Source organism: Bubalus bubalis, chromosome 2 (assembly GCF_019923935.1).
Source record: "Bubalus bubalis isolate 160015118507 breed Murrah chromosome 2, NDDB_SH_1, whole genome shotgun sequence".
NCBI classification, from domain to species: Eukaryota; Metazoa; Chordata; class Mammalia; order Artiodactyla; family Bovidae; genus Bubalus; species Bubalus bubalis.
In genome coordinates this window covers 38,953,766-38,981,015 of record NC_059158.1, presented here as the reverse complement: position 1 = coordinate 38,981,015, position 27,250 = coordinate 38,953,766, and the positions used below count along the sequence as shown (strand labels likewise).

The following is a 27,250-nucleotide window of genomic DNA, read 5'->3' as shown; positions in this document are numbered from 1 at the left end:
TCTTAACTTTGTATTTCCCATTTATTTTCCCCTCTGCAGATTCCAGATAATGTCTTGAGATCTGTTTTGCTGTTTTCTAATTATTTATTTGGCTACATCTAATCTTCTGTTTAAACCATCATTAACTGTTACTGGGTAGAGACTTCCCCCAAAGATGTCCACATCCTAATCCTTAAAAGCTGTAAATATGTTACCTAATGTGACAAGTACGACTTTACAGATGCTATTAAGGTTAAGGACCTTGAGATGGGAATGTTAGCCTAAATTATCCAGGTGGGCCCAATTTAATCACATAAGCTTTTGTGGCAGAAGAGTGAGTCAGAGAGATGAAATTGTACAAGGAAGAAAGATTCAAAGAGAATGACTCAACTGGCCATTTCTGACTTTTAAGGTGTAGGAAGGAGGTCATGAACCAAGAAATACAGATGGACCCTAGGAGCTAGGAAGAGTCCTTATAGCTGATATGGAATTAGGGGCAATGGTTCTACAACTGCAAAAAAGTGAATTCTGTAAAAAACTCAAATGAGCAAGGAAATGGATCTTTCCCCCTAGCCAACAGAAAGGAACCCGGTCTGCTCACCTTAATTTTAGCCCAGTGAGACCTGTATCAGACTTATTAACTATAGAACTTTGAAATAATACATTTGTATTGTTTTTTAGGTCACTTATTTTATGATAATTTGTTACAGGAGCAATAGAATAAACTAGTGCAAGCTTTAATTTCAAGTTCTATTTGGCTCTTTTTCAAAATACTGTTCATACTTGTTTACTGTATTATATTTTCAATCATGTTTTTTGTTTTTCAATACAATGAAAACATTTTATAATGTGCATCTGAAAATTCACTATCTGAGGTCTTTGCAGGTGTGGTTCTACTTCCTTTTGTTTAGTTGGCTCTTGGCTCATGTTTATTGGGAATTAACTGTTGGATTCTTTGAGACTTGGTTCGAAGGCATATTGTTCCAGAAAAGATTTCTGTTTGCATCTACCAGGTACCACCTGAGGTTTCCTGGGGCCATCTTAAAGTAAATGTTTGGCTTGAGGTTTTTCAAATCACACAAGTAGTATGAATGAATGTTAATTACTGTCACAAATTAAGAATTCTTAGGAAAGATTTTTTTCCCACTAAGCTAGACCAGTTTACCTACCATCCCCTTCTGATAGGCAGGTTATTTCTAGTTAACCCTAACACTGAGTGATTAGCCCTGTGAAGTCCCAAATGTACGTAGGAGTTTCCTATTAGGCTTTCTTCCTTGGGCATAGGGCTTATCTCCTTTCTCATTGCACCATCCCAACAGACACTTGAGAACACCAGGGTTTAGTCGATGCCCCCAGGGTAAAATTTGGCTTATCGTTCTTGATTCCAGCTTTCCTTCTATATTTCGTTTGATCCTGAGCATTTCTTAGTTTCTTGCCAGTTCAGTAATGTTTTTCATGTCTTATCCAGCATTTTTAGCTATTTTCGTTGGAGTTGTTCAGGGTGAGAGTCGCACTATACTGTCAGAAATTAAAATGTCTGGTTCTCTCTTGAGGATGAATTCTTATATGTAGACTTGATGGGTTAAAAGATATGCACATTAAAAATTTTTGTACATATAGCCATATTACAAGGTTTATTTAAGGAAACATAACAGAAAAACAAATCACTAATCTTAACCATTTGTTGGATTCCTTTTAAATTTGCCTCTAACCTTTTTTGTGCTGCTGCTGCTGCTAAGTCGCTTTAGTCATGTCCGACTCTGTGCGATCCCATAAACGGCAGCCCACCAGGCTTCCCCATCCCTGGGATTCTCCAGGCAAGAACACTGGAGTGGGTTGCCATTTCCTTCTCCAGTGTATGAAAGTGAAAAGTGAAAGTGAAGTTGCTCAGTGGTGTCCGACTCTAGCGACCCCATGGACTGCAGCCTACCAGGCTCCTCCGTCCGTGGGATTTTCCAGGCAATAGTACTGGAGTGGGGTGCCATTGCCCTCTCCAACCTCTTTTGTAAGGAAATGTAAATGTGGTTTGCATCTGGACAAGAGATAAAATTTACAAGCAAAACAAAACGGTAACTCAAAACAGTTTAATTGTGGGACGTTTATAGACGGTAAATTAGGAGTTCAAGAAAGACAGAAAAATTTAAATCTGGTCCTGCCACACCCCTGCCGAGGAAGTCTTCTGTGGTTGCCTGTTGCCTGTAGGATAATGTCAAATTCTTCAAACAGCCCACATGACCATGCATGGTCTGGTCCTTGCCTTATATCCATCCTTACCTCTCCTTCTAGCTCCAGCCTCACTGGACTTGTCTCTGTTACTCAAATGCAGGGAAGTCCTTCTCACCTCCAGGCCTTACCTCTTATCTGAATGTCCTCTCTTGCCTCCCACTTCTACCCTATTTTGTCTGGCTGACCTGTTTATTCTTCAGGTCTCAACTTACATATGACCTTTTTAAAAATAAGGCAGTTTTACATTAAAAAAAATATATATATATGTATTTATTTGTTTATTTTTGGCTGTGTTGGGTCTTAGATCCTTCACTGAAGCAGGCTCTTGATTATAGTACAAGGACGTCTCTCTAGTTGTGTTGTGCAGGCTCCAGAGTGCATGGGCTCAGTAGTTGTGGCACTCATGGACTTAGTTGCCCCGCAGTATGTGGGATCTTAATTCCCTGACTAGGGATCAAACCCGTGTCCCCTGCATTGCAAGGTGGATTCTTAACCACTGAACTGTCAGGGAATTCCTATATGACATTTTAAGAGAGAACGTCCCTGATCTTTTGGTGTAAATTGCTGTACACACATACACACACACACCGTATCTGTGCGTTTAGACTGCTGGTTGACTCAGCAACCTTGGGACAAAAACTAAGTTTGTGCACCTCAGAGCATCTGGTCAGCACCCCCAAAAGGAGCTAGAGAGTGAGAATGAGAGAGAGAGAAGCTATATGATCTTAAACCATCCTGTTCTTTTTCTGCACAGCACTTATTACGATAATATTGACTGATGTCCCCCTTCTCTCCTAGAGAAAAAGACCTGTTCACCACCATCTCCTAATACCTAACTCAATGCCGGGTACACAGTAAATCTTTATTGAATATATGAATTTTAAGGATAAGTAGCTGCATATAAACAAGTGCTGCCTATACATCACTTTGGGAATCATAAAACAAGTGGAAAAGTGAGAAGACAAAACAGAAAAGACCCAAGAAATTTAATAATTTATAATTCAGAGAAGAATTATGACCAGTGCTGTTCATGCTAAAAAATTGCCATATAATGGAGGATGCTTAGGACCAGTCCATAAACAGGGGAGAGTAAAAGGAGGTGGGCTCCTTGTTCAGCTTGAGGGGTTTAGGTTAGTACAAGCAAGGCTGGCTAGCAGTGCTTTGGCTTGTTAAAGGCATTCATGGAATCTTTTTCCCTGAAGATGAAGAACTTTCATTTCTGCGATGTTCTTGATGTCCTAATAGGAGGAAGTAGAGCGGATCTCAAGTTTTTTCATTCCCATAGATCGATGGTAAAAGTTTCCTTTTTTTTTCTTCCTTTTTTTTTTTTTTTGGCTGGATTTGATTCATCATTTCATTTTAGCGTTGATAATTATCTCTGAAGATGCATTTTCCTGCTGCATTCTGAACAGTTCAGTTCTTTTTGTCAGTTACCAGAGTAACACCGCTTCTGCTGTGCTTGAAACAATTACCAACATTCAGCCCAAAGAGAGTGGAGGCGGCGTGGGAGAGACCCGGGAAGCCATTGTTTACAGGTTATCTGAAGACATGCTGAGCAAGCTGCCTCCTGATTACGTTCCCCATGAGGTGAGCTCTCCTTTCCCCAGGCGCGCAGGGCTGTCATTGGGTTCCACAAGGCTGAGCACAGTCCTCGAACAGTACAGTTCAGTCGCTTCCTCTCCCTGCTCAATCCTTTTTCACTTTTTGGTTTTCTCTTGCTTACTCTTGCTCAAGCCTCTTGCAAAATTACAATCTGTACTCTTCTATTTCATTTTCCTTCTCAATTGCCTCTTCTGTACCCTTTGCCCATCTTTGGGTTCCTCTGTCTTTGGGTTTTTTAACCCTCTGGGTTGAGATTCTCCCTGTCTGTCTTACCCAAGCCTGCTTTGTCCCATTATTTAAATTGAGCCCTTGCTTCTGTCTCTTGCCCTCCATACGTATCCAGCCAGGTAATAGGAAAGCAAGCCATTTACATGAACTCACTCTCCAGTTTGGATGGCAATAGTTTTCTACTTCTCGAACCTCGCAGATGTTTGCTTGTTAATCAACATTGGTTTTTCTCAAAAAAATTTTTTTTAATCTCAAGACCACTTTACAAAATGATCAAGGACCCCCATACAGCTCTTACTTTTATGGATTATGTGTATGAGTGCTCAGTCATGTCTGACTCTTTGTGACCCCAAGGACTGTGGCCCTCCAGGTTCCTCTGTTCATGGGATTCTCCGGGCAAGAATACTGGAATGGGTTGCCATTTCCTTCTCCAGGGGATCTTCCCGACCCAGGGATCAAACCCGTGTCTCCTGCATTGCAGGAAGATTCTTTACTGCTTGAGCCATAGGGGAAGCCCATATATGGTTCATAATGACTGATATTTAATATATTATAAATGTAAAATAAAATTTTAAAAATATTAATTTATTGTGAAATAACATTAATAAACCCATCACATGGTAGCGTAACATTTATATTTAAAAAATAAATGTATTTTCCAAAACAAAACCATTCAAAGAGAAAGTAAGGGTTTTGTACATCTCTTTAATGTCTGGTTTACTAGAAGACAGCTGGACCCTTGTATCTGCTGGTACATCCCGTCCGCTGTGACAGTACAGGTCAGGTCATGCAGCCTTTAGACAGCCCTCAGTGAAGGCGAGTAAAAGGTCAAATGATGTGTTAGAATTACTACAAAAAAAATTAACTTCATGGACCTCCTGAAAGGAGCTCAGGAGCCTTAGGGGTCCCAGACCACACTTTGAGAACTGCTGATCTTAATAAATCTTTAATTGTGGTAAAATTTCTGGGCAGTCTGGAAGTCCTGTAAGACATCCTCCTTCTTCAAGCAAGAAGATAGTCAGGCCATCCAGGGCCTCCTCTTTCCTGTTCTCAGCTCCACCCCTCACTACTGATGGCAAGCTTCACGTGAATCCAAGACTGGACTGAGGCAATTTTAGCTTTTCAACCAAAAAGTGAGAGGCTGATGCCCTCATGGAGACATTTCTCTGGTCCGGTGTCTCCCCTGTCTGGCATCCCCGAGTCTGGGAGATGTGGCTGCCTGGGCTACCGCTCTCCCTCCTGCATTCAGTGCCCCTAGCAATAAAAAACATTTTCTTGCTTCTTAAAACAATTTTTGCTTCTGATGTGTAGATGGGTACCAAGAATTTGGCTAAGATACTGAAATCAGTGACTTCATATAGAGATGTTTAGAGTCAGGGGAGAAAAATGTTTTTAAGTGGATAAGTATTATAAGTCCATACTTTGTGTGGTCCATTGTAAACGATCAGAAGACAGATGAGGCATAACACCTGTCTTCAAAGATTTTTATTTTTTATTTTTTTAAATATAAATTTATTTATTTTAATTGGAGGCTAATTACTTTACAATATTGTATTGGTTTTGCCATACATTGACATGAATCCACCACGGGTGTACATGTGTTCCCCATCCTAAACCCCCCTCCCACCTCCCTCTGGCATGTGAAAGTGAGATAAAATGCACTCTCTGTGACTAGACTGCAGGTTTGTATTACCAGAGGAGAGTTTCAAGACCTTGGGATAATTTGAGCTGCTTGGGGTTAGTCGGGACTACTTCACCAAGATCTCTGTTCTGTCATCACCCCAGCAGAATCTGAGTGGGAGGGGTGTCCCTAAATGTATTATTAGATAGGGGGAGTTTGTACTAAGAGACATCTAAAGCAGCCTCCTCTTCCAGGATTACTTATTTTTTAGTGTCCTTTTACAGAAGAGATGTGTTCTTAAAAATGTGGCTGTAAGGTACATTTAATTAATTGAAACATAATTACAGTATTGACTTAAAAACATACTACTGTAGAAAAGACTAACTGGTTTCAGAAACATAAAAATTCTATGTAAGAGTACAGCAAATATTTTACTTATTAATAAAAATGCAATTTTAAGTTGAAACAATAATGATACTGAAAGTAAAATCAGTTCTGATTTTAGATTTTCTAGAATCTAAGTTTTAAGACACATTAAGCACGTGTCTGTAAGTGTCGGGCAAGGTGATTTGTTGGGGCTGTTAGCATATCAAAGCTACCGGGATTATTGATTTCATGCGGAAGCCAACACCTGGGCCTGATTTCTCACTTGTGTTGGTTGCAAAAGTGTTTCCATAATTTCCCTTTTCCTTACAATGTTAATTTCCACAATGCAGTCATGATCTAAGCAGGATGATATATAGGCTATTTAGCCGCTGGAGGCTGAAGGGCTCAAGATGAGAACAGAGCAATGGAGCTTGCAAAGCTGTAAGTTCTGGAACCAGGAATTTAGGTGACTACCTGAAGGTTGGTATGTCAGACTGGGTTAAAGACCTCCACTGGCACCTTTAGGGGGCTTCCCAGGTGGCTCAGTGGTAAAGGATCTGCCTGCCAATGCAGTAGACCCAGGAGACTCGGGTTTGATCCCTGGATCGGGAAGATCCCCTGGAGGAGAAAATGGCAACCCACTACAGTTTTCTTGCCTGGAAAGTCCCATGGACAGAGGATCCTGGTGGGCTACAGTCCATGGAGTCACAGAGAGCTGGACACAACGGAGCACCTGAGCATGCACGCTGGCATATGTAACTAGGATTTCGAGATCACTTGCTCAGCCTGTGCAGGTAGTCCCATCCAGGTGTTCCGTTTCACATCACTGTTCCCCTCTTGTCCCTCACACACTAGAAGTGGCCCATCTGCAGTTAATCAGAGATGGCCATTGCTGAGTAGGAAACATGGGCCCCATGCCAGAAAACCTGTTCTGTGACAGGAGGAGGGAGGGCGGTTCAGATGAGCCTAGAGCCCATCTGTCTCTAGTCTCCCATGACTCAAGAGCAGGGAGCGGGCATTCAAGAATGCTGCAGTTCCCCTGGCTTTCTGGTGACTCTGTGGACTGGTGCCTCATTCCCTCCTACTCCATGTATCTATCCTCACCCCTCCTGTTGTGGCATTTCTTTGATTGTGGCCCGCAGAAAGTTCAGATCTCTCAAGAGTTTTTGCCGGTATTCGTAGTCAGTCTTTTCTGGGGCATATGTCACTGAATTGAAATGTGTATATGTATTGGCCTATTTCCCAATAATTGTTATATTTTATTGTTCCTGTGACCAGATGCTTTATATTGATCTCTTCGAAATGGCCAATAAATTATATACCAGAAGGAAAAAATGACAGGTGCTTTATGGCCCTTCCACAAAATCAAATATTTTCATTGATTAGATTATGAAAGGCTCTCTTTAGTCACCCTAGCCAGAGCAACAACAGTTAGGATACTGCAGCCAATCATATTTATTGGTAACTGTTCTGTAAAGATTTCGGCTGTATTCACTTTCTGTGACATTTCTAATAATGATTCTACAAGTACTATGAGAAAAAGTATTCCAGACTGTACTCTTACAAAGGTTAAGTTGCAAAAGAATATTTAACTGACACTTTAGTACTTAATCATTTGGAAGGGGAAAAAAAGTAAAATTTTATCTCAGCTTTTCAAAGTATTTTTCCAATTATCAACTAAGTACGATCAGTAGGAAATAAAAATCATTTTAGTTGAACAGTAGTTTTTGAAGCCCAGAAAATGGGAAATTTAATGGCAAATTTGGTTCTGCAAGAGATATTTTAGAGTTCACTTAGGCTTGTAGAGATATATCCAGAGGAAAAAGAGACTAGAGAAAGGAGGGATCCTTGGAAAAGAAGGGGCAGATAATTTTTTTTTCATCTGCATTATTGTATGCTTTGTGTTAGGTGAAAGCTCGTTTGATAAAGATGGGGCATCTTAATTCAATGAACATATTTCTCAGACAAGAAATTGACAGAATGCAAAAAGTCATTTCAATACTTCGCAGTAGCCTGAGTGATCTAAAATTGGCCATTGAAGGCACGATCATTATGAGTGAGGTAAGCTGTGACCATCTCAGTAGCTGTTTCCCTCTTTCGTTGAATTTTCTTATTCTCAGATTTTAACTCCGTCTTTTTTCCAGAACTTGAGAGATGCTCTGGACAACATGTATGATGCCCGTATACCCCAAATCTGGAAAAGAGTGTCCTGGGACTCCTCCACACTGGGCTTCTGGTTTACGGAACTTTTGGAAAGAAATGCTCAGTTTTCTACCTGGATATTTGAAGGGAGGCCCAATGTGTTCTGGATGACTGGTTTCTTCAATCCCCAAGGTAGGTGTTCATTGGACTTGGATGTCGTGAGTGGTTGTGTAGTAGCACTGTGTGATAAAGGTATGTTACACAGAGCAGTATAGAGGCGCAGCTTGCTGCATGCTGGAATTATGCTTTCAGGGGTGTAGGCCAACAGAGGAACCTTCTATATTTGTTTTACAAATTCAGTCTGAAGTTCTGTCTGCCATATTGCTTCCTCAACATAGGGGCAAAATTCCATTTTTCTTCTCACCCACTTAAGCAAGCAAGTCAGTGGTTAGAACAATGTGAAATACTGAAAAGGTTTTGTTCAAACATTAGTTTTTAAATGTTTATGAAAGTGACAAAAATGAAGCACCAGAATATGCAAAGGAAAATGTTCCTAAGGCTCAGAAAATTAGACTGATTTTAAAAATGACCATGTGGAAAAAGTTTTATTCAGTGCACTACCAGAGTCTGTCCCTGCTTGCTTGTTTTTTTTTTACCCCTCTCCTGAAAAAGTGCTTTGTGATCTCAATGCATATATTCCTTCATTATAGAAATATTTACTGAATAAGTTTCAGACTAGATCTCGTAGAGTTCATAGAAGTTCAGAAATGCAACAATTTTTTTTTTCTTACTATGACATGGATAGTTTTTTCAAGTAACTCTTGGCAAGAATGAAGGGACACTGGGTTCCTTACAGTTCAGCACCTTATAGGCCCATTAGTAATACAATTTAAGAAGTGTTCACACTTAGAAATTTAAGATTACTATCGTTACTCCATAAGCAACTTAGCAAACACTCATATCGTTACTCTCAGCAGTATGGTTGAATTCATAAAATAATATTAAATGAAGGAAGTCAAACAGGACACATTATAATGTATATATACCATATTCTTTGTGATGTATGAATATTGTGTGATTCCATTTATGCAAGAAACCAAAATAAGTAAAATAGATCCAAGGTCTTAAAAGTCAGAATAGTGGTTACCCTTGTGGGAAAGGGCAGTGATTGCCAAAGGGCACAAGGGAGTTCAAGGGGTCTGGGAATGTTCTATTTCTTGATCTGGATATTGGTTACAGGGCTATATTCCCTTGGTGAAAATTTATCAAGCTTTATACTTATGAGTTGTATGTTTTTCTTTGTATCAGTTCAGTTCAGTTCAGTCGCTCAGTCATGTCTGACTCTTTGTGACCCCATGAATCGCAGCATGCCAGGCCTCCCTGTATAATACTTAACAAATAGTAGGCATTTATTTGTTCTCTGTGTACATGCATTCATTCAGTTCATGAATTTTCAAGTGCCTTAACATTTTCTAAATTTAAAACATTGATCATGGTGGTTTTTAGGAACTTAGCAAATTATATTGGGTTGGCCAAAAAGTTTATTCAGGTTTTTCTGTACCATCTTATGAAAAAACCCAAATGAACTTTTTGGCCAACCCAATACATGGCACATTATTATGTCAGTAGACTTTAGATTTGTGAAGAACAGCCCCAATATTTCACTTATCTGTTTTTCTCCCAGAATTCCCATTGAATTTGGGGAGGAAAACAGTTTTTATTATGGTTTTCAGATTCTTGTGTCTACTTACAAGTCTCTTTCCTCTATACCAGCCCTCAATTTGAGTAAGCTGTCACCAGGCGATTCTGAACTTGGGAGCTTAAAGAAATAACGTTTAACTTGATTAGGATTGTTCAACCATCTTTCATTTGCCAGCCCATCCACTAGGTGCTTTCAATAGAGAGAGATTTGAGACGCGGTTCCTGCCCCAAAGGCGCCCATAATCTGGTCGGTAGGACAGAAACATGAGCAACTTTAACAGAATGTGGTAAATGTTCCACCCGCGTAGAACCAAGTGCTGCACAGGCACAGAGGACAGAGAGGTACCTTCCCCCGAGGCCGGGCTTGAGAAGAGCTGCACCTGGGGCCAGCTCAACCCAGGAAGAGTGGGGTTCACAGAGGCAGAGACTGGTAAGAGCATCCCAGACAGAGACCTGAGCAGAGACAAGGCATGTCCAGGGAGAGAAGACTCGTGTGGCCTGAGCTCAGGAAGCAGGAGCAGGGGTGTCGGGGGGTGAGGTCTTCCAGGCGAGTTTGAGCTGCATCATAAAGGCAGCATAAAGTCACCAAAAATGAGGTGAAGGTAGAGTGTAGACTGAAAGAAGGCTATCCATAGCAATGACACTCTTATCAGGTCCAAGGGAGACAGCCTGAGACCTTGACCAGGTGCAGAGGAGGAGGCAGATCTGATGGAGTGATTAAATGGGGATCTTTGAGAGGGTAGGAAGTAGCAGTGGCTGAGGCTGAAGGCTAAGCACAAGACCAGGAGCCTTAGGAGAGGGGCCACTTGGGAGGATGAGCAGGGAGCCCTGGACTCGTCAGCTTGTGCAGGAGGGACATCCAGGTGGACAGGTGTGCCGGCAGACTTCAAATCAGTGATTAGGAAAAAAAAAAGGTGAGATCGTTAAGTGTATTTTTAACATTTAGAAGCCAAGGGAGTGGGGTTGATGTATTCATGGCTTTCCATAGACATAGATGGGTAAGTCATATATCACAGCACAGTCTCTTTGAGCAATTGCTTTTTTCCATTAGAAATGTGACTTTCAATAGCAAAGTATTAATATAAACTAATGTTTGTTACTATTTATTAAGAAGTATTACAAACCAGAGCAACATTTAAAGAAATATAAATACAAATCAGTTTTATTATTTGCCTTGTTAATAACACTGATCCTTTCTATTTTTTTTTTTTTCTCTTCATTTCTGTTTTTAAACTGAACTTGGATTCCTTCTCTCATGGCTCACCGTGTCTCCGAAAGTCTTGCACTTATTCAAACATCCTACCTTACACACCCTTGCTTTCTGTTTGTAGCACAGAAGAGTGGAAGTCAGACGTCCCTACCTACCAATAGTTTCTCTGCTTCCTTTGCCTTTACTTGACATGGGAGACAAATCACTTGCAGTTCCATCTTACCTGGCCGAATCAGAGAGGTTGCAGCAACCCCGTGCATGTTCACAGGCGGCATGCAAGCAGATAAAGTCCTCTCCAGGTGGAAGCTTCTCTGGTCACTATCTGACGTCAGTGACTGATTTCTCGACATGGTGTAACTTCTGGGTTTTATATCGTCTAACCCAGTCCCCTTCCAGGAAATAATTTTTTGGCCCAAAAAGATTTAAGTAAATTATTTTTCAGTTTTTGTTTTTTTTTTTAAGATTTTTCTTTTGATGTGGAACATTTTGAAAGTCTTTATTGAATTTGTTACAATATTGCTTCCATTTCATGTATTGGCTTTTTGGTTGAAAGACATGTGAGATCGTAGCTCCCGGACCAGGGATCAAACAAACACAACCTGCATTGAAAGGCGAAGTCTTAGCCGCTGGACCGCCAGGGAAATCTCTAAGTAAATTGTTTAAAGAAACCACGGCTTAAGTAAAACACAATGCCGTTTGCTAAGATGCCATAGTTTTTTCAGAAATATATATAGTCATAATCACCTAGATTGTAGAATGCTTGAAAATGTTTCTTTCACCTATGACCATTTGTTTTGTGTTTTTGTAATGTTACCTGGCATCTGATACTGTCTGAGGTGTGTTTCCCGTCATGCCTCTGGTGAGCGCCCCTTGGGCCTAAGTGATGCTGCAGAGACAGGTGACGGGCCTCATTTGCCACCCCCTCCCCAGCCCCAGTCTGTGTCTGATCTCATCCTGTTTGTAGCACCGTTCTGTCGCTGTGTGGTGGTCTGATATTTCGTCTTATTGAAGAGGCTGTCAGCCAGCCACCCTGGAACTAATCTCGTGTGTTCAGCCCCCTTCACAATCATTTCTGTAGCAACTGACGAGCTCAATCAGGTGGCAATTAGATTTGATTATTGACGTGGTCAAGCTTTCTGTGCCCCTGACCCTGTGACATTTGTTCAATGGCCCAGCTTTGGGCATAGCGTGGACCTGCCTCCCAGTGGATAACTCAGGCTCAGGTGAACCTTTGTGCTCCACTGGGGCTTCCCAGCAGTCACTGGCGCGCACACACGCATATCGTTTAAGACCGTGCTGCTCAGCGTTCTGGAAGGATTATGTGGTCTCTTGTTCCCACAAGTGTACCTTTTCAGAGCATCATGTACACAGGACTTAGATTCTGATTTGTGTGTGTCTGTGTCATAGTTAGGGATATGTTTAAACTCAGAGATTATGAGTGGACATGAGCTTGACATCAAGCCAAGGGAGTTGCCTGCCTTCCAGAACCTTTTAATTGATAGCCTCGCTTTGCCATTCAGTTTGGTGTGACTCACAGGTGCTGCAAATGAAAGGGAGCAGAGGCTGGACGTGCTCTCACACAGAGGTGTGAGACCTGCACGGTCATTATTTTCCAAATGTTGAACTCAATCTGCAGCGTGATGCCATTTGGATGCCGAACTGCTCTAGCTTTTCTGTTTTGTTCTTTAGTGTTTTGGCAAGCCACACCAGGTCTGTTGTGCAGATATCAGCAGCAATTTAGTATTCACTACTACAAATCAAGATTTTTAGTTAGAAGGGAGTCTACTGAAGCAAGGAGACGGACAATTTTTGTCCTGTTATCTTTTGTTCCTGTAAAAATCACCGATAACCTCTTGCCTGTGTATTTGTTCTTTTTTTAAAAAAATAACGTATTTATTTATTTTTGGTCGTGCTGGGTCTTCGTTGCTGCATGTGGGTTTTCTCTAGTCGTGGTGAATGGGGGCTACTCCTCATTGTGGCGCACAGGCCTGTCACTGCGGTGGCCTCTCTCGTTGCAGAGCACAGGCTCTAGGCGCTTGGGCTTCAGTCGTCGTGGTCCATGGGCATTAGTTGCCTACAGCCCATGGAATCTTCCTGGACCAGGGACCAAACCTGTGCCCCCTGTGTTGGCAGGCGGACTCCTATCCACTGTCCAGGGAAGTCCTGTGTATTTGTTTTTAGGGCAACATTAGCAGCTGCCAGCAATTTCTGAATGCTTATCTTGAAGACAGTCATAAAAGCTGATGTCTGTTGGGCAGAAGAGTACAGCAGGGTTATTAATAGAACTTTAGGATTGGAAGGGACTGGGAATTTTTTCTAATCTTACAACAATCCCAAGTGTGCCCCAGAGGTACCCCTAATATCTGAGGAAATCTGGGTGAAGGGTTGTCAGGGTTTCAGACCTCAATCTGGGTGATAGCACTTAATGCCCTGACCCTGAATCCCAGAACCAGAGAAGGACTGTGGACACCGTAGAAACACCTCCAAGTGAATAAAAGCCCATCCTTCTCACCTTTGGTGGGGAGGGGCTTGATGCACTGGCTTCAGCCTCAACCATATCCCTTATGATTTTAGTCTCTGCCCATGGTCACCATCTTTACCCACCCTCTAGTTCCTTGTCGTTTGGCTGGCTTCATCACCACACTGAAACTGCTCTCTCCAAGGCCACCAGGTCTAGTAATCCTCCTGCTAGCTTCATTTCACACCTTGGCTTCCATCCATCACCTACCTCGGTTCTCCCCCTACCTCTCAGAGGGCTGCTTCTGAGCCCACTTTGTGGGCTTTTCTCAGGCAAGTTCTGCGCTTGGCCCTGGTCCCTTCATTGATGACCTCAGTCCTTCTCAGAGATGCAATTGTTTGTCTCTACTTATGACCGACTCGTCAAAAGTCCCAGTGTTAGCTTCTGATTCTTCCTTCCAACTGTCTCCATGAACTATTCCATCCTCTGTAAACCTCACCAGGACTACCAGCTGTCCATCTCCCCCCTAAACCACCCTCACCAGGGTTCTGCTCTGTTTGCTTGTACCTGCCCACCCTCCAGATCACCCTGACTCTTGTAAATAGTCCCTCACATCCTAACAGCTTGAAAGAGGGAAACCAGGAATGCATAGTGTGGTGGAAGATGGCGGGGGATGGGAGGAAGGAGTAACAGATGCTGCCAGAGGTCAAGTAAGGTAGGGCCCCAGATGGCTAGATAGCCTTATCAACCAGGAGACTGCGGGTGAGAGAAGTCTCAGTGGAGTGGGTGGGGAGGTGGAGGAGTCAGATTTCAGGGTGAGTGAGAGACCAGAAAATGGGGAGACAGAGAGTGAGGGTGGAGAACATGGAAAATTCCCTTGAGAAATTGGACTTGGAAGAGAAGAAGGGAGTTGGAGGAGCAGTTGTAAGAAGAAAACATTTTCTTTCTTCTTTTAATGGCAGGACAAGCTTGAGCCTATTCAAATACTGGTGGGAAGAAGCCAGGAGAGAGAGAGAGAACAAAGATACCACAAGGTGGGAGGGGTGAAAGAAGCAGAAGGAGTGGTTCCCCAAGTGGAGGGATGCACTCCAGGCGGGGGGAGGGACACCCCACCTGCTATAACAAGGTAACAAGGAAGGAATGAGCGTAGATGCCAATGAGTTTGCTGGTATGGTGGCAAGAAGTTAAGAGAATTTCCATCTGATGCTTTCTATTCTTCCCTTTGAGGAGGCAAAGTGATCTCAGGAGCAGGGTGTTAGAGGCGAGATTTAAGAAGTGTAGCAGAAGTCGAGAAAGAGGGCTAAGGAGGAAGGGATTGCTAGATGGCTTTGACAATCCCATCAAGGCTGCTGCTGCTGCTGCTAAGTTGCTTCAGTCGTGTCCGACTCTGTGCGACCCCATAGACAGCAGCCCACCAGGGTTCCCCGTCCCTGGGATTCTCCAGGCAAGAACACTGGAGTGGGTTGCCATTTCCTTCTCCAATGCATGAGAGTGAAAAGTGAAAGTGAAGTCGCTCAGTCGTGTCCGACTCTAGCAACCCCATGGACTGCAGCCTACCAGGCTCCTCCGTCCATGGGATTTTCCAGGCAAAAGTACTGGAGTGGGGTGCCATTGCCTTCTCCGCCCATCAAGGCTAGCGGTGGCTAAACCATGGTGGCAACTGTGTGCTGTTCTCAGTTTTGCTCAGCAGCCTGGAATGGGTTTAAGAAGAAGGACACCTGGACTTGTTTAGCAGTGGAGTTCTGCTGGGTGAGTGATGAAAAAGATGGGTCTACTCTAAATAGGAGAAAAAGTGAAGAAAAGCGGGTGGAGTTGAGGACCAGGTCTTTGGAACTGAGAGGTCAAGATGCTGAGTGGGATACTGAAGAGACCCAGAAGGCGGCAGGAGGCTCCGTGAATGGGGACCAGTGGGCACTTGGCAGGGACAGTGAGGGGAGGGGCTTGTGGACGGAGGGTGATTGTCCAAGCAGCAGAGATTCTCATCCAGGGTGGAGGGGCAGTTGGGGAGGACAGGATCTTCAGGGTTGAGCCACCTTCCAGGAAGGGCAAGAAGATGGAGAGAATGTTCTGTGCAGACATGGAACACATGGGAGAGTCTGTTAACCACAGACCCACTCCAGCGGGAACAGCGTAAAGATTGGGGAAGGAGCAGAGAGGTGTAAGGTTGGGTGAAGGGAGAGGAAGCATGGAGTAGCAGAGAAGGGGCAGGGAAGGTACAGCAGTTACAGAATTACATTTTGGCATGTGAGACCCAGCAGGGTTAGCTGATCCCAACCTAGCCAAGAGAATTAGCCCCAGTGCTCCAGCTTATACTCCGTGTCCTGGATTAACAGCATTTCAGAAAATAGATGCATATCAGGGGACTCTGGGAAGACTCAGCTTGCATTACTGACAGCCTTCCTCATATTTTGCTTGTATCATAGGGCATGTCTCTTCCCACTTGCCAGATTTGTTCTGCAAACAACATGCGTCCATGATCTCTTACTGGCCTGTCATGCAGATATTTTTTACAGAGCAGAGGTTCTCACTCCTGCCCGCACAGTAGAATCACGTGGGGAGGTTTTAATACATGCTAATCCCTGGGGCCCAAACCAGTGACTTCAGAACCTCTGGGGATGAGTTCATTAGAGTCTATATAATCAGTCTTAAATATCTTTTGGTCATGCTAAGGTGCGAGGAACCCAGGCCTTAGACCATTGCTGCCCAGTATGTGGTCCAGCAAGCAGCAGCAGCAACATCACCTGGGAGCTTGATAGAAATGAAGATCCTCAGGACCTACCCTCAACCTCCCTACTGAATCAGAACCAGCATTTTAATAAGCGATCTTTCCCTTGGTGTTAACTGTGAACTTTAAGAAACCCTGCCTTAAAACAGTACTGAAGCCTGGTCCCACCTCTAGAGATTCTGATTTAACTTAACTGGGCTATGACTAGGGAATTGGAAGTTTCAAAGTCTTCCCAGATATTTCAAATTTTCAGCCAAGATTAAGATCCCTACCTTACAGCATTGAACAAAGCATCAGGAAAGGTTCCTGGGGCATTTTTATTCAACTGGGTGAATCATCGTCATCTTTGCTTAATGATTTCTGACCTTTTATTTAACTTGCCAATGAACTGCATTCGCTTCTCATTTTGGGGAAAAAACTGCCTGTCATAATCTTATGGCAGGAACATCATTTCTGCTCATCTTTCACAATGCTCATGGGAGGCTTAGTAACTGACAAGACAGGAAATACTGAACAACCGAAGGCTCATTACCTAAGGACTGGTTCATTTATTAAAGGAAAGAAAGCATTGCCTATAGGATCATCATTACAGAATACCAACCAACTCCTTGTGAAATAGAGAAGAACCTTCCTGATGGTGCTCATTTTACACACTAGCAAGGTTATGCTCAAAATTCGTCAAGCTAGGCTTGAGCAGTACGTGAACCAAGAACTTCCAGATGTACAAGCTGGGTTTAGAAAAAGCACAGGACCCAGAGATCAAATTACCAACATTCATAGAGAAAGCAAGAGAATTTCAGAAAAATATCTACTTCTGCTTCCTTGGTTATGTTAAAGCCTTTGACTGTGTAGATCACAACAAACTGTGGAAAATTCTTAAAGAGACGGGAGTACCATACCACCTTACCTGTCTCCTGATAATCCTGTATGCAAATCAAGAAGCAACAGTTTGAACCAGACATGGAACAACTGACTGATTCAAAATTGGGAAAGGAGTATGTCAAGGCTGTATATTGTCACCCTGCTTATTTAACTTCTATGAAGAGTACATCATGCAAAATGCTGGGCTGGATTAATCACAAGCTGGAATCAAGATTGCGGGGAGAAATATCAACAGCCTCAGATATGCAAATGTTACCACTCTAATGGCAGAAAGGGAAAACAAACTGAAGAGCCTCCTGATGACGGTGAAAGAGGAGAGTGAAAAAGTTGGTTTGATGACATGTGTTCCCATCACTTCATGGCAAACAGAAGGGGAAAAAGTGGAAGCAGTAACAGATTTTATTTTCTTGGGCTCCAGAATCACTATGGATGGTGACTGCAAGCCATGAAATTAAAAGACACTTGTCCTTGATAGGAGCAAAGACATGACAAACCTAGACAGAAAAGCAGAGATAGAAAGCAGAAATATCATTCTGCTGACAAAGATTTGTATAGTCAAAGCTATAGTTTTTCTAGTAGTCATGTATGGATGTGAGAGTTGGACAGTAAGAAAGTTGAGCACAGAAGAATTGATGCTTTTGAACTGTGGTGTTGGAGAAGACTCTTGAGAGTCCCTTGGACAGCTGGGAGACCAAACCAGTCAATCCTAAAAGAAATCAACCCTGAATAGTCATTGGAAGGACTAATGCTGAAGCTGATGCTCCAATACTTTGGCCACCTGATGCAAAGAGCTGACTCACTGGAAAAGACCCTGATGCTGGAAAGATTGAAGGCAAAAGGAGAAGGCAGCAGAGGTTAGATAGTATTACCAACTCAATGGACATGAATCTAAGTAAACTCTGGGAGATAGTAGAGAACAGAGGAGCCTGGCATGCTGCAGTCCTTGGGGTTGCAAATAATTGAACACAACTTAGTGACTGAACAACAATAGCATTCCTGATTAGCCTTCCACGACCTTGTTTGAATTGATACCGAAAGCCTTCTACAGCTTCCTTCAAGCCAACTGATTGCACAGGTCAAACAACAATAGTTTGTTTGCTGAAATGTTAGGTCATGACTATTACAGGAATTAAGATATAACAAGTGTTAATTTAGGCCTGAGTTTCCAGAGTATAATACAAGCTTAAAAGTACATTTTGCAAAAGAACAAGCTTGACAAGTGTTTTAACAATTCATTATACTGTATGAGTTATAAAGGCAAAGAAAATTTAAGGCACCTCAGTTAGCCCACATGACACTCAGATGTTTGAATGGTTAAATCACCCATTTTTGTGTGAGTGGTTAAGTCTCATGAAAAATAGATTATTTTTGTTGAGGACTTTCCCCAACTTTTTTTTTCTCACTTCTGAGTCAAACGCATGAACGCCTGAATCACTTTTCTCACCACTGATGATTGAAATTCGGCTTAAGAATTATTAAAATTAAATTAGTGCCAAGACAAAAGTACTACTTCTCAAGCCTTTATAAAGAAAAATATATCAATAGTCTTTTAAAATTATATAGGTTTCAGAAAACAAGAGATTTTGATTTCATTAGACTTGATATCAGTCTATAAGAAAGATGATCATTCATTTTTAAAATTCGATAAAAAGCAATTCAGTGGATTTGCAATTCAGTTTGAATTCTGCAAGATCATGTTCTTCTTTTTAGGAGGCCAAAAAAAAGCTATCAAAACTTGAAAAAAATATATGTATCTTCTCCATGTTCTGAGTGAGAATGAGCCATGGAACAGTTTCCTACCCTCTGCTCTCAGGCCTCAAATTATTTATTGAACATTTTCCTTTCTTAATAGCTCAAGGTAATATGCATTCTAGATTTCGTCTCCTGGCATAACCCAGAGTGCTTCCTAAACATTAGGAGGCTTACTGCTGAAGTCAGCCAGACAATATCATGCGTATTCCCCAGCAGGGAGATGAGAGAAGGTGGTATCTCCTTAACCATACTAGAACTTTTTCAGAACACTCCACCATCAACTGAGGTCATTGTCTTGGGTGTGTTACATAAGAGAGAATCTCTCTCACCCCCTCACCTGGCGTCTTCTACATTGTTCTGAGTGCCATAGCAAGTGAGGTCAAATTTTCAATTTGGAACTTAAAATATTATAGAAAAACCCAGTTTTTCAACTAGTGCAGATGGATAGTTAGTCATTATTCATGCCTTATGCATTATGACTTTGTAGATTCATAGATCAATGATGAATTTTAAAATATCATAAAATAGGGTCAATTTAATTCTGAGGATTCTACTTGGAGGCAAGCTTAAAGTTGAGTGATGAAAATGACATTTTCCTGGAGTCACTTAGAATGGAGGATTGGATTTTATTACTGTGGTCATATGTACCTGACTGGGCTTCCCAGGTGGTGCAAGTGATAAAGAACCCGCTTGCCAATGCAGGAAGCATAAAAGACCCGGGTTTGATCCCTGGATCAGGAAGATTCCCAGAGGATGGCATGGCAACCCACTCCAGTGTTCTTGCCTGGAGAATCCCACGGACAGAGGAGCGTGGAGGGCCACAGTCCATAGGGCTGCAGAGCCGGACACAACTAAAGCAAGTTGTCATGGCGTGGCATATGCCTGACTACCAAACACACGACATGTTGACTACTAAAAAAAATGGGATCCCCAGGATTTAAAGTGGAAGTTGATGTAATCACGTACTTGATCAGACCATCTCAAGTGACCCCACACGTAGATTGCAGATGGGTCTTGACCAGAAATCACTGCAGGCAAATGTCTACCAGGTTTCCTACTCCCTGTATTTAACACTTTGCATCATAAAAGCATCCTTTCCTACTAGGCACTCTTAGTTTCATGAAACTTTTCTCTGGTGGTCCAGTGGTTATGATTATACATTTCCATTGCAAAGGGCATGGGTTCGATCCCTGGTCAGGGAAGTTCCACATCCCTCCCAGTGGACCTAAAAAAAAAAAAAGACCTTCAATTAGGTCCTCTGGTTGACCAACTTTTCTTTTGGATTAATGCAGGGGTTCTTCTTGAGTTTCCTAAATCCTGCTTTTAGTGAGAGCTCTGATTAACTTTATAAGATGCAAATACAACTAAATTATTTGCCTGCTTCAGATAATCAGTGGCTTCCCACCATTCACAAAGTCACCAGGTCCAAAGTCTGCCCCTGCAAAACCCTGCCTCTGCCTTTGTTCTAACCTCATCTGCCATTATTGCCTTACCTGTAGGCCTAGACTTCTGTGCCTTTGCACATGCTGTTCCCTTAACTGGAATTATCCCATCTGGAAAACTCTTATTTTCAAGACTAGCCTTTGACTTCATCTTCTCAATTCAGCCGTCCCTGAGCTGTCTTCTTGAGTGGTCCACTCTGTTCTCACCTCTTTACTTACAATGACATCAAGGTGTATATCCTTCTTCCGTCCACTTTCCCTGTAGACCGAATGCAGGGTCCATGGATGGCCTCTTCATCACTGTGGGCATCTCACCTCTAGCATACCTGGTATATGGTGGCCACTTCTAAGGGACTTAGCGAATGAATGAATGAATGAGTGCCTCCCCAAGTGTCTAACAATAATGAGGGAGGGACTTGAGAATGGAGAGAACTTGACTTTTTCACTAAGCAGGCTAGAGTCCTACTTTATTTATTTAAAAAAAAAAATACTGATTCATTTGGCTGTGCCAGGTCATGGTTGCATGCGAGATCTTTAGTTGCAACAGGTAAACTCCTAGCTGTGGCATGTGGGATTTAGTTCTCTGATGAGGGCTTGAACCTGGGTTCCTTGCATTGAAAGCACAGAGTCTTAGCCACTGGACCACCAGGGGAGTTCCCATTCTTTCTTTCTAATTCTAACAGGTGTTAACTCACTGCCTGCCTTTATGCCTTGTAACTTTCCCTCTTCTTTCCACTCCCATTCAAACCTGATAAAATATTACTACTTTCGTGTTGGTTTGTGCGTTAAAGTTCTCACAGTTCATGAGTCTAGAAGTAATAGGGACACACGCTTCCAAAATTTACTTGTGATTGTGAATAAAGGAGCTCATGATTTCCAATATTAACATGGAGGCCAAAATGTAATAGATAGGTCACAGGGGACATGAGTTTTGGTGAACTCTGGGAGTTGGTGATGGACAGGGAGGCCTGGCGTGCTGCAATTCATGGGGTCGCAAAGAGTCGGACACAACTGAGCGACTGAACTGAACTGAAAGTATCCTAAGATTTTGAAGTCCATTTTGAAGTTTAAGGTATAGTTTTTAAATATGAAATGCTATTCTCCAAGATAGACTTCTCTAATTGAATTGCATGGCAATGATTTGCAAATATTACGTTTAAAGAAAGGCCACAATATACAGAACCATGTATTGTCTTAAAATAACTGTATTATGCACATTAAAACATGGAGCGTTCCTTTCCGGTGTGATTGCTTTGTTTGATCAAATTGAAAGTCAGGCTTTCTATTTTGGCATTACGCCTTATTTCCTAGACTAAATGAAATTATTCCATTAGAGCAAATAGACGCTTGATAATGGTTTGATTCCAGTTTTAATTGGAATGCTGTTCTCAGAATATTTTACCATTCCAATATTATTCCTTGATACTGGATTTTCAAACAGAGACTATATGCTAGCGCTGGGTTACAGCCCTTAGAAGACTAGAATAGTTGAAATCCCAGGGGAATTTCAAACCGCGACCTTGTCTGAGGCAGAGACGGTGCTGTTTTCCGGCTGTCTGCTGGCAAGACGTATTTGGTTGATTGAAACAAAACGTTGAAAGAAACATCCCTTCTGACGTTTGATGTCAGCTCCTCTCGGATGGGCACACATCTGGAGATGGATAAGCAGCTAACTACACAGTTCCCCCTCTTGTTACTAGAGGAGTCTGCACCAAGGCATCACGATCATTTCTTTCTCCTTTTCTAAGGCTTCCTGACCGCAATGAGGCAAGAAGTGACCCGTGCCCACAAAGGCTGGGCCCTGGACTCTGTGACCATCCACAACGAAGTTCTGCGGCAGACCAAGGAGGAGGTCACATCACCCCCTGCGGTAGGTGTCACTGGGCAAGAGCAGGGCCACTTCTGGAGCTGGGGCTCCAAGTTCAAGTTCTGCTGAACATGGACCTATGAGCATCTCCATCAGGTCCTCTGGCTTTGCAGTGAGAGTTTCCTTGGTTGTAACCAGGAGACCTCAATGCCAACTCCTCCTGCATTTGCCAGAGTGCAAATGAATGATAAACACCAGGAAGTCCCCAGACTGCATTCTTTGTAATTAGAAGTTACATTTGTGTGTGCTCAAAAGGACTTTCTACATGTCTCCATCCACTGCTGTGGGGCACTCACAGAATTAATGAGGGTTAAGGGCAGTAGTGGGTTGCCATTTTCCAGTACTCTTGCCTGGAAAATTCCATGGACGGAGGAGCCTGGTAGGCTGCAGTCCATGGGGTCGCTAAGAGTCGGACACGACTGAGCAACTTCACTTTCACTTTTCACTTTCATGCATTGGAGAAGGAAATGGCAACCCACTCCCGTGTTCTTGCCTGGAGAATCCCAGGGACGGGGAGGCCTGATGGGCTGCTGTCTATGGGGTCGCACAGAGTCGGACACGACTGAAGTGACTTAGCAGCAGCAGCAAGGGCAGTAGAGACTAACAGGATTGGCAGTCCTGAGCTCTGGGGCCAGTTCCAGTCATGTCCCTTCTTAGCTGCAGGACCTGGGTGGAAGGACAACTTGCCTGGAAAATTCCATGGACAGAAGAGCTTGGCGGGCTATCATCCATGGTGTCGCAAAGAGTTGGACCTGGTGCACACACCATACCATGCCACAGATTTAATGATGATATCTAATGTGCTAATTTTCTGGGATTGCCCATGGTTTTATTGTCAAATCATGTACTTCAGATTTTGGTTCAAGAGGTATGGTTCTTATACTCTTGGCCCACATGGGGGATTTTAGAAACACTTTGCAGCTAACATCCCTCTCTTTTATTATAATATAGATTTCCTTTCTCTTACCCAATCCTCACTGGAAATGGAAAAATGGTCACCATCTTCTACTTAAGTGTATCTTATGAGCTTACGTGATTGTTGGAGTCTCCCCCATGATTCCCTTTAGACTTTTTTCTTACTGAGCACATGTTCTATGGCTGCCCACTGCCTACAAGATAACATTCAAGCTCTTCAGTCTGGTATCGACAGTCTTCCGCCGTTAAGCCCTAACTTATTTTATAACCATTGACCCTGCTGCTAAATAAAATGCTTGGACTCTCCTGACCATCCAGCCTCTCTTGATGCCCACCCTCTCTCCTCCATGTTCCCAAGCGCAGTGCACCCTCCAAGACCCTCTCCTCCACAAGCCTCCCCGAGCACGCCAACCCACGGTCACCTTTTGCACTTGCAGTCACCGCGCTCGGCCTCAGTCAGTGCTGTTTGTTAGGCAGCCCCTCTAACAAACGTGTGCTGGTGTTTGAGTCCTGTCTTTTACATTTTGTTCTCTGTGTGTGTGTGTGTGTGTGTGTGTGTGTTGTCTCCTGGTTTACTGGTTAGGCCCTCAAGGGTAAGTCCTACTGTGTGAAAGACAGATACAGGATGAGGTCAGCCACTCTTGGACTGATTCTCCCCTGCCCTGCCCATCACTTCCGCTCTTGCTCTGCATATCTGACCTCTGGGGGCACTCACATGAAGTTAGAACCGCCTGTTGGCTTGCTCAGTGCAGGCTGAGATCCCGAGTGGCACCGAGCTCTGAATCCTGTCCTGGGTGCTCCCTCAGGACCCTGCACCAACTCAGAACACCCCTGTCAGAGACTTTCATTTGCAGCAGAGGCAATCTGGTGGGGCTGGCTGAGTCTTTGGTCCCAGGCTGGTCACCCCTAGGCTCAAATCACCAGTAACAGAAGCATTTCTATGGCACTCATGTGCTCATGTATGTGCTTAGTCACTCAGTCATGTCTAACTCCTTGCAACCCTATGGACTGTAGCCCACCAGGCTCCTCTGTCCATGGGATTTTCCAGGCAAGAATACTGGAGTGGGTTGCCATACCCTCCTCCAGAGGATCTTCCCAACCAGGAATCAAACTGGGATCTCCTGCATTTGCGGGGGGATTCTTTACCAGCTGAGCTACCAGTGAAGACCATAGCCTCCAGCTGTGCCACAGAGCAACAGTGGGCTCAGTATTTCACCAAGGAATGCATCCACTGGTGTTTTCTTCTTTGGGGAGCGTTTTAAGATTGCTGTGCGTTCTCTTTCCAAACTGATGACCTTCGTTACAGCATTGGGTGCCCATCTCCCAGCAGGTAACTTTTTAAAACTTCCTGCTATCTTCCGCTTGGCTCTTCCAGGAAGGTGTATACATTTATGGGCTGTACATGGATGGAGCAGCCTGGGACAGACGGAATGGGAAGCTCACGGAATCCACCCCCAAGGTGCTCTTCACACAGCTGCCTGTGTTGCACATCTTTGCCATCAATTCCACGGCGCCCAAGGACCCCAAGTTGTACGTGTGTCCGATTTACAAGAAGCCCAGGCGGACTGACTTGACCTTCATCACTGTGGTGTATTTGCGAACAGTCCTCTCCCCCGATCACTGGATCCTGAGAGGCGTGGCCCTTCTGTGTGACATCAAGTAAGTTCCTTTCCACCTGCTGAGGGCCCTGGAGCCACATGGGCAGTCAGCGCTGTCGAGAGACTCAGGGAGGCATGTCTTTCTCCCTTATAATTGCTTGATTACTCTTTCTAAATTAAAAAGTTGATATCTTACAATCACTTGGATGTGTATGTTTTCTCTCATATCAATATTTGGAAATACAATTCAAAAGTAAAGTTTTTTTTTATGCCAGGCAGTCATATTCCATTTATAATTATTTTTTAGATAAAGTCCTATTTTCATGTTTGAATACTTTGGAAGATTTGAATTTTTAAAAACTAAAAGTATTAATTTGTTGCATCCCAAAAAAGAGTCTAGTAGATGCAATCGTCTCTCTCAAATAAAACCCACCTTTCCTTTTAATAACATCGACCCAAGCCTGAGTTTATGCAAGTATGCTATCTTTTGCTTGTTGTTTGCATTTGGTCCTCTCTCCGTGTTTGTCAAGTGGGAACTGGAGGGGTAGTCAGTTCCCCCTTGGGACTGATAGCTGGTGGTGTGAAATATTTGAGACAGAAAATCCACTGGGATGGCTGCCCTTGCAATTTAATTTTATTCAGTATTATTTTTAAGTGCTTTTGAGGCCCAGAGAGCTCTGAGTCTCTAGCTCTCCCCTCCCAACTCCAACTCCACAGGAGATAATGAAGCACACATTTCTAGGCAGCAAATGTAGAAGGAAAAAACAAACTCCATCAAATGAAATTAGGTTACATGCTGAATGCCTTAAACAGCAAAGTCTTTAAAAAGTGGAGCTATTTCTTACTCCGTAGCTAGTCTGAAACTCGATATGAACCTTTATTTCCTGCTAAAGGAAATTGTCAATTTAACAAAACAGATGGGGTCTTATATTGAACGTTCAGGCAGCTTCTGGCTAATGAAGAAGTGTCTCTGTGGTCTTCCCATCTAGAATCCTCTTGCCTGCCCCCAGCTAAATCCTCAAACTTCCTCCCCTCTGTCTGTTCTGAAGGAGGGGGATGTTTCAAGTTGCCTTGCTCCCCTCTCATCCCTGTGTCACTCTGATCAGAGATGGCCAAGAAAGAGCCCAGGTAAGGTGTCTAGAGAAGAACCCAGAAGAAATTCCACCATAGTCTAGAGCAGGGGTCCCCACCCTCTGGGGATCTAATGCCTGATGACCTGAAGTGGAAGCGATGTAATAATAAGAGAAATAAAGTACACAATAAATGTAATGCACTTGAATCATCCCTAAACCATCCCACCCTCCGTCGAAAAATCGTCTTCCATGAAGCTGGTCCCTGGTGCCAAAAGGTTAGAGACCCCTGGTCTTGTGTACTTTCAAACAGTAGACAGTACGTTATGGGGTGCAGTGTATTCCAGCCATGGCCTCTGCTGTGCTCTTGATCCTGATTCGATGTCAAAGCCATAGCACTTTCCAGGACTGTTTTTTTAAAAATCAAGTAAGCAAGCCCCAAGTGTTTTGGCTCTTCCCTCAGCCTGTAGTCACACTAAAAAGATAGCATCCTCTGGGAAGACTGACCTGAACAGAACCTAGCATCTGGAAGCAACCACTCTGTCTGGGTGAGCAGAGCAGAGGCAAGACACGTTACAACAAACCAGACTACAAATTCTCAAATAAAGCACATTTTATTCATTTCCCGTTCAGGTGCCAAAATTACTGAAGCAAGTCACATTGTCTGACCCCCTGGATGTCATGGTAGGTTTTCAGAGAATAACTATTAGATTCAATGTTTTCTTTTCTTTTTAAAAATATATACACATTTATTTGTTTATCTGGCAGCTGGGGTCTTAGCTGCAGCGCGTGGGATCTTCCTTGCGTTGTGTGGCGTCTGTTGCTGGGCACATGGGCTCAGTGGTTGCGGCACACGGGTCTAGTTGCTCCTCTGCATGTGGGATCTTAGTTTGCCCACCAGGGATCAAACCCACATCCCCTGCATTGCAAGGTGGATTCTATATATTTATTTTGGGCGTGCTGGGTCTTTGTTGCTGTGCGGGCTTTTCTCTAGTTGCAGTGATTGGGCTTCTCACGGCTGTGGGCTCTCTTGTTGCTGAGCATGGGCTCTAAGGCGCACAGGCTTAGTTGCTCCCACGTGGGATCTTCCTGGGTCAGGGATCAAACCTGCATCTCCTGCATTGCAGGCAGATTACCACTGAGCCACCAGGGAAGCCCTCAAGGCAGATTCTTAACCTCTGGACCACCAGGGACGTCCCAGTCCAATGTTTTATAATGACTTGAATGTCCCATGAAAAATTTGGGAAAGAGATGTGAAGGGTGTGAATCTAGCAAAGATCATGGATCAGACTGTTTAAAGCCACACACACAGCATTTCCTGGGAATTCTCCACTGTTGCAGATTATTTTGTTCTGTGTCAACCCCAAGGAGAGAGATATGGGCGCTGAGGCTTCCTCAGGAACGGACACCTGGCTTCCAAGTGGTGCCCCCAAAACTAGTCTTCCTCGTGGTGGGTACCCCTCCAC

General features: G+C 43.3%; 1 protein-coding gene across 1 annotated transcript in view; it reads left to right on the top strand.

Annotated features, from left to right (window-relative positions):
* DNAH8 (dynein axonemal heavy chain 8) overlaps nt 1–24,915 on the top strand; it is a 332,077-nt gene extending 307,162 nt beyond the window's left edge. The window contains exons 88-92 of the mRNA XM_044930509.2: nt 3,636–3,792; nt 7,931–8,083; nt 8,167–8,356; nt 22,083–22,204; nt 24,492–24,915. Of these exons, the coding sequence (XP_044786444.2) occupies nt 3,636–3,792; nt 7,931–8,083; nt 8,167–8,356; nt 22,083–22,204; nt 24,492–24,779 (910 nt within the window). The 3' untranslated portion in view covers nt 24,780–24,915. The remainder of the gene's footprint in view (nt 1–3,635; nt 3,793–7,930; nt 8,084–8,166; nt 8,357–22,082; nt 22,205–24,491) is intronic.
* The last annotated feature ends 2,335 nt before the right edge of the window (nt 24,916–27,250 follow it).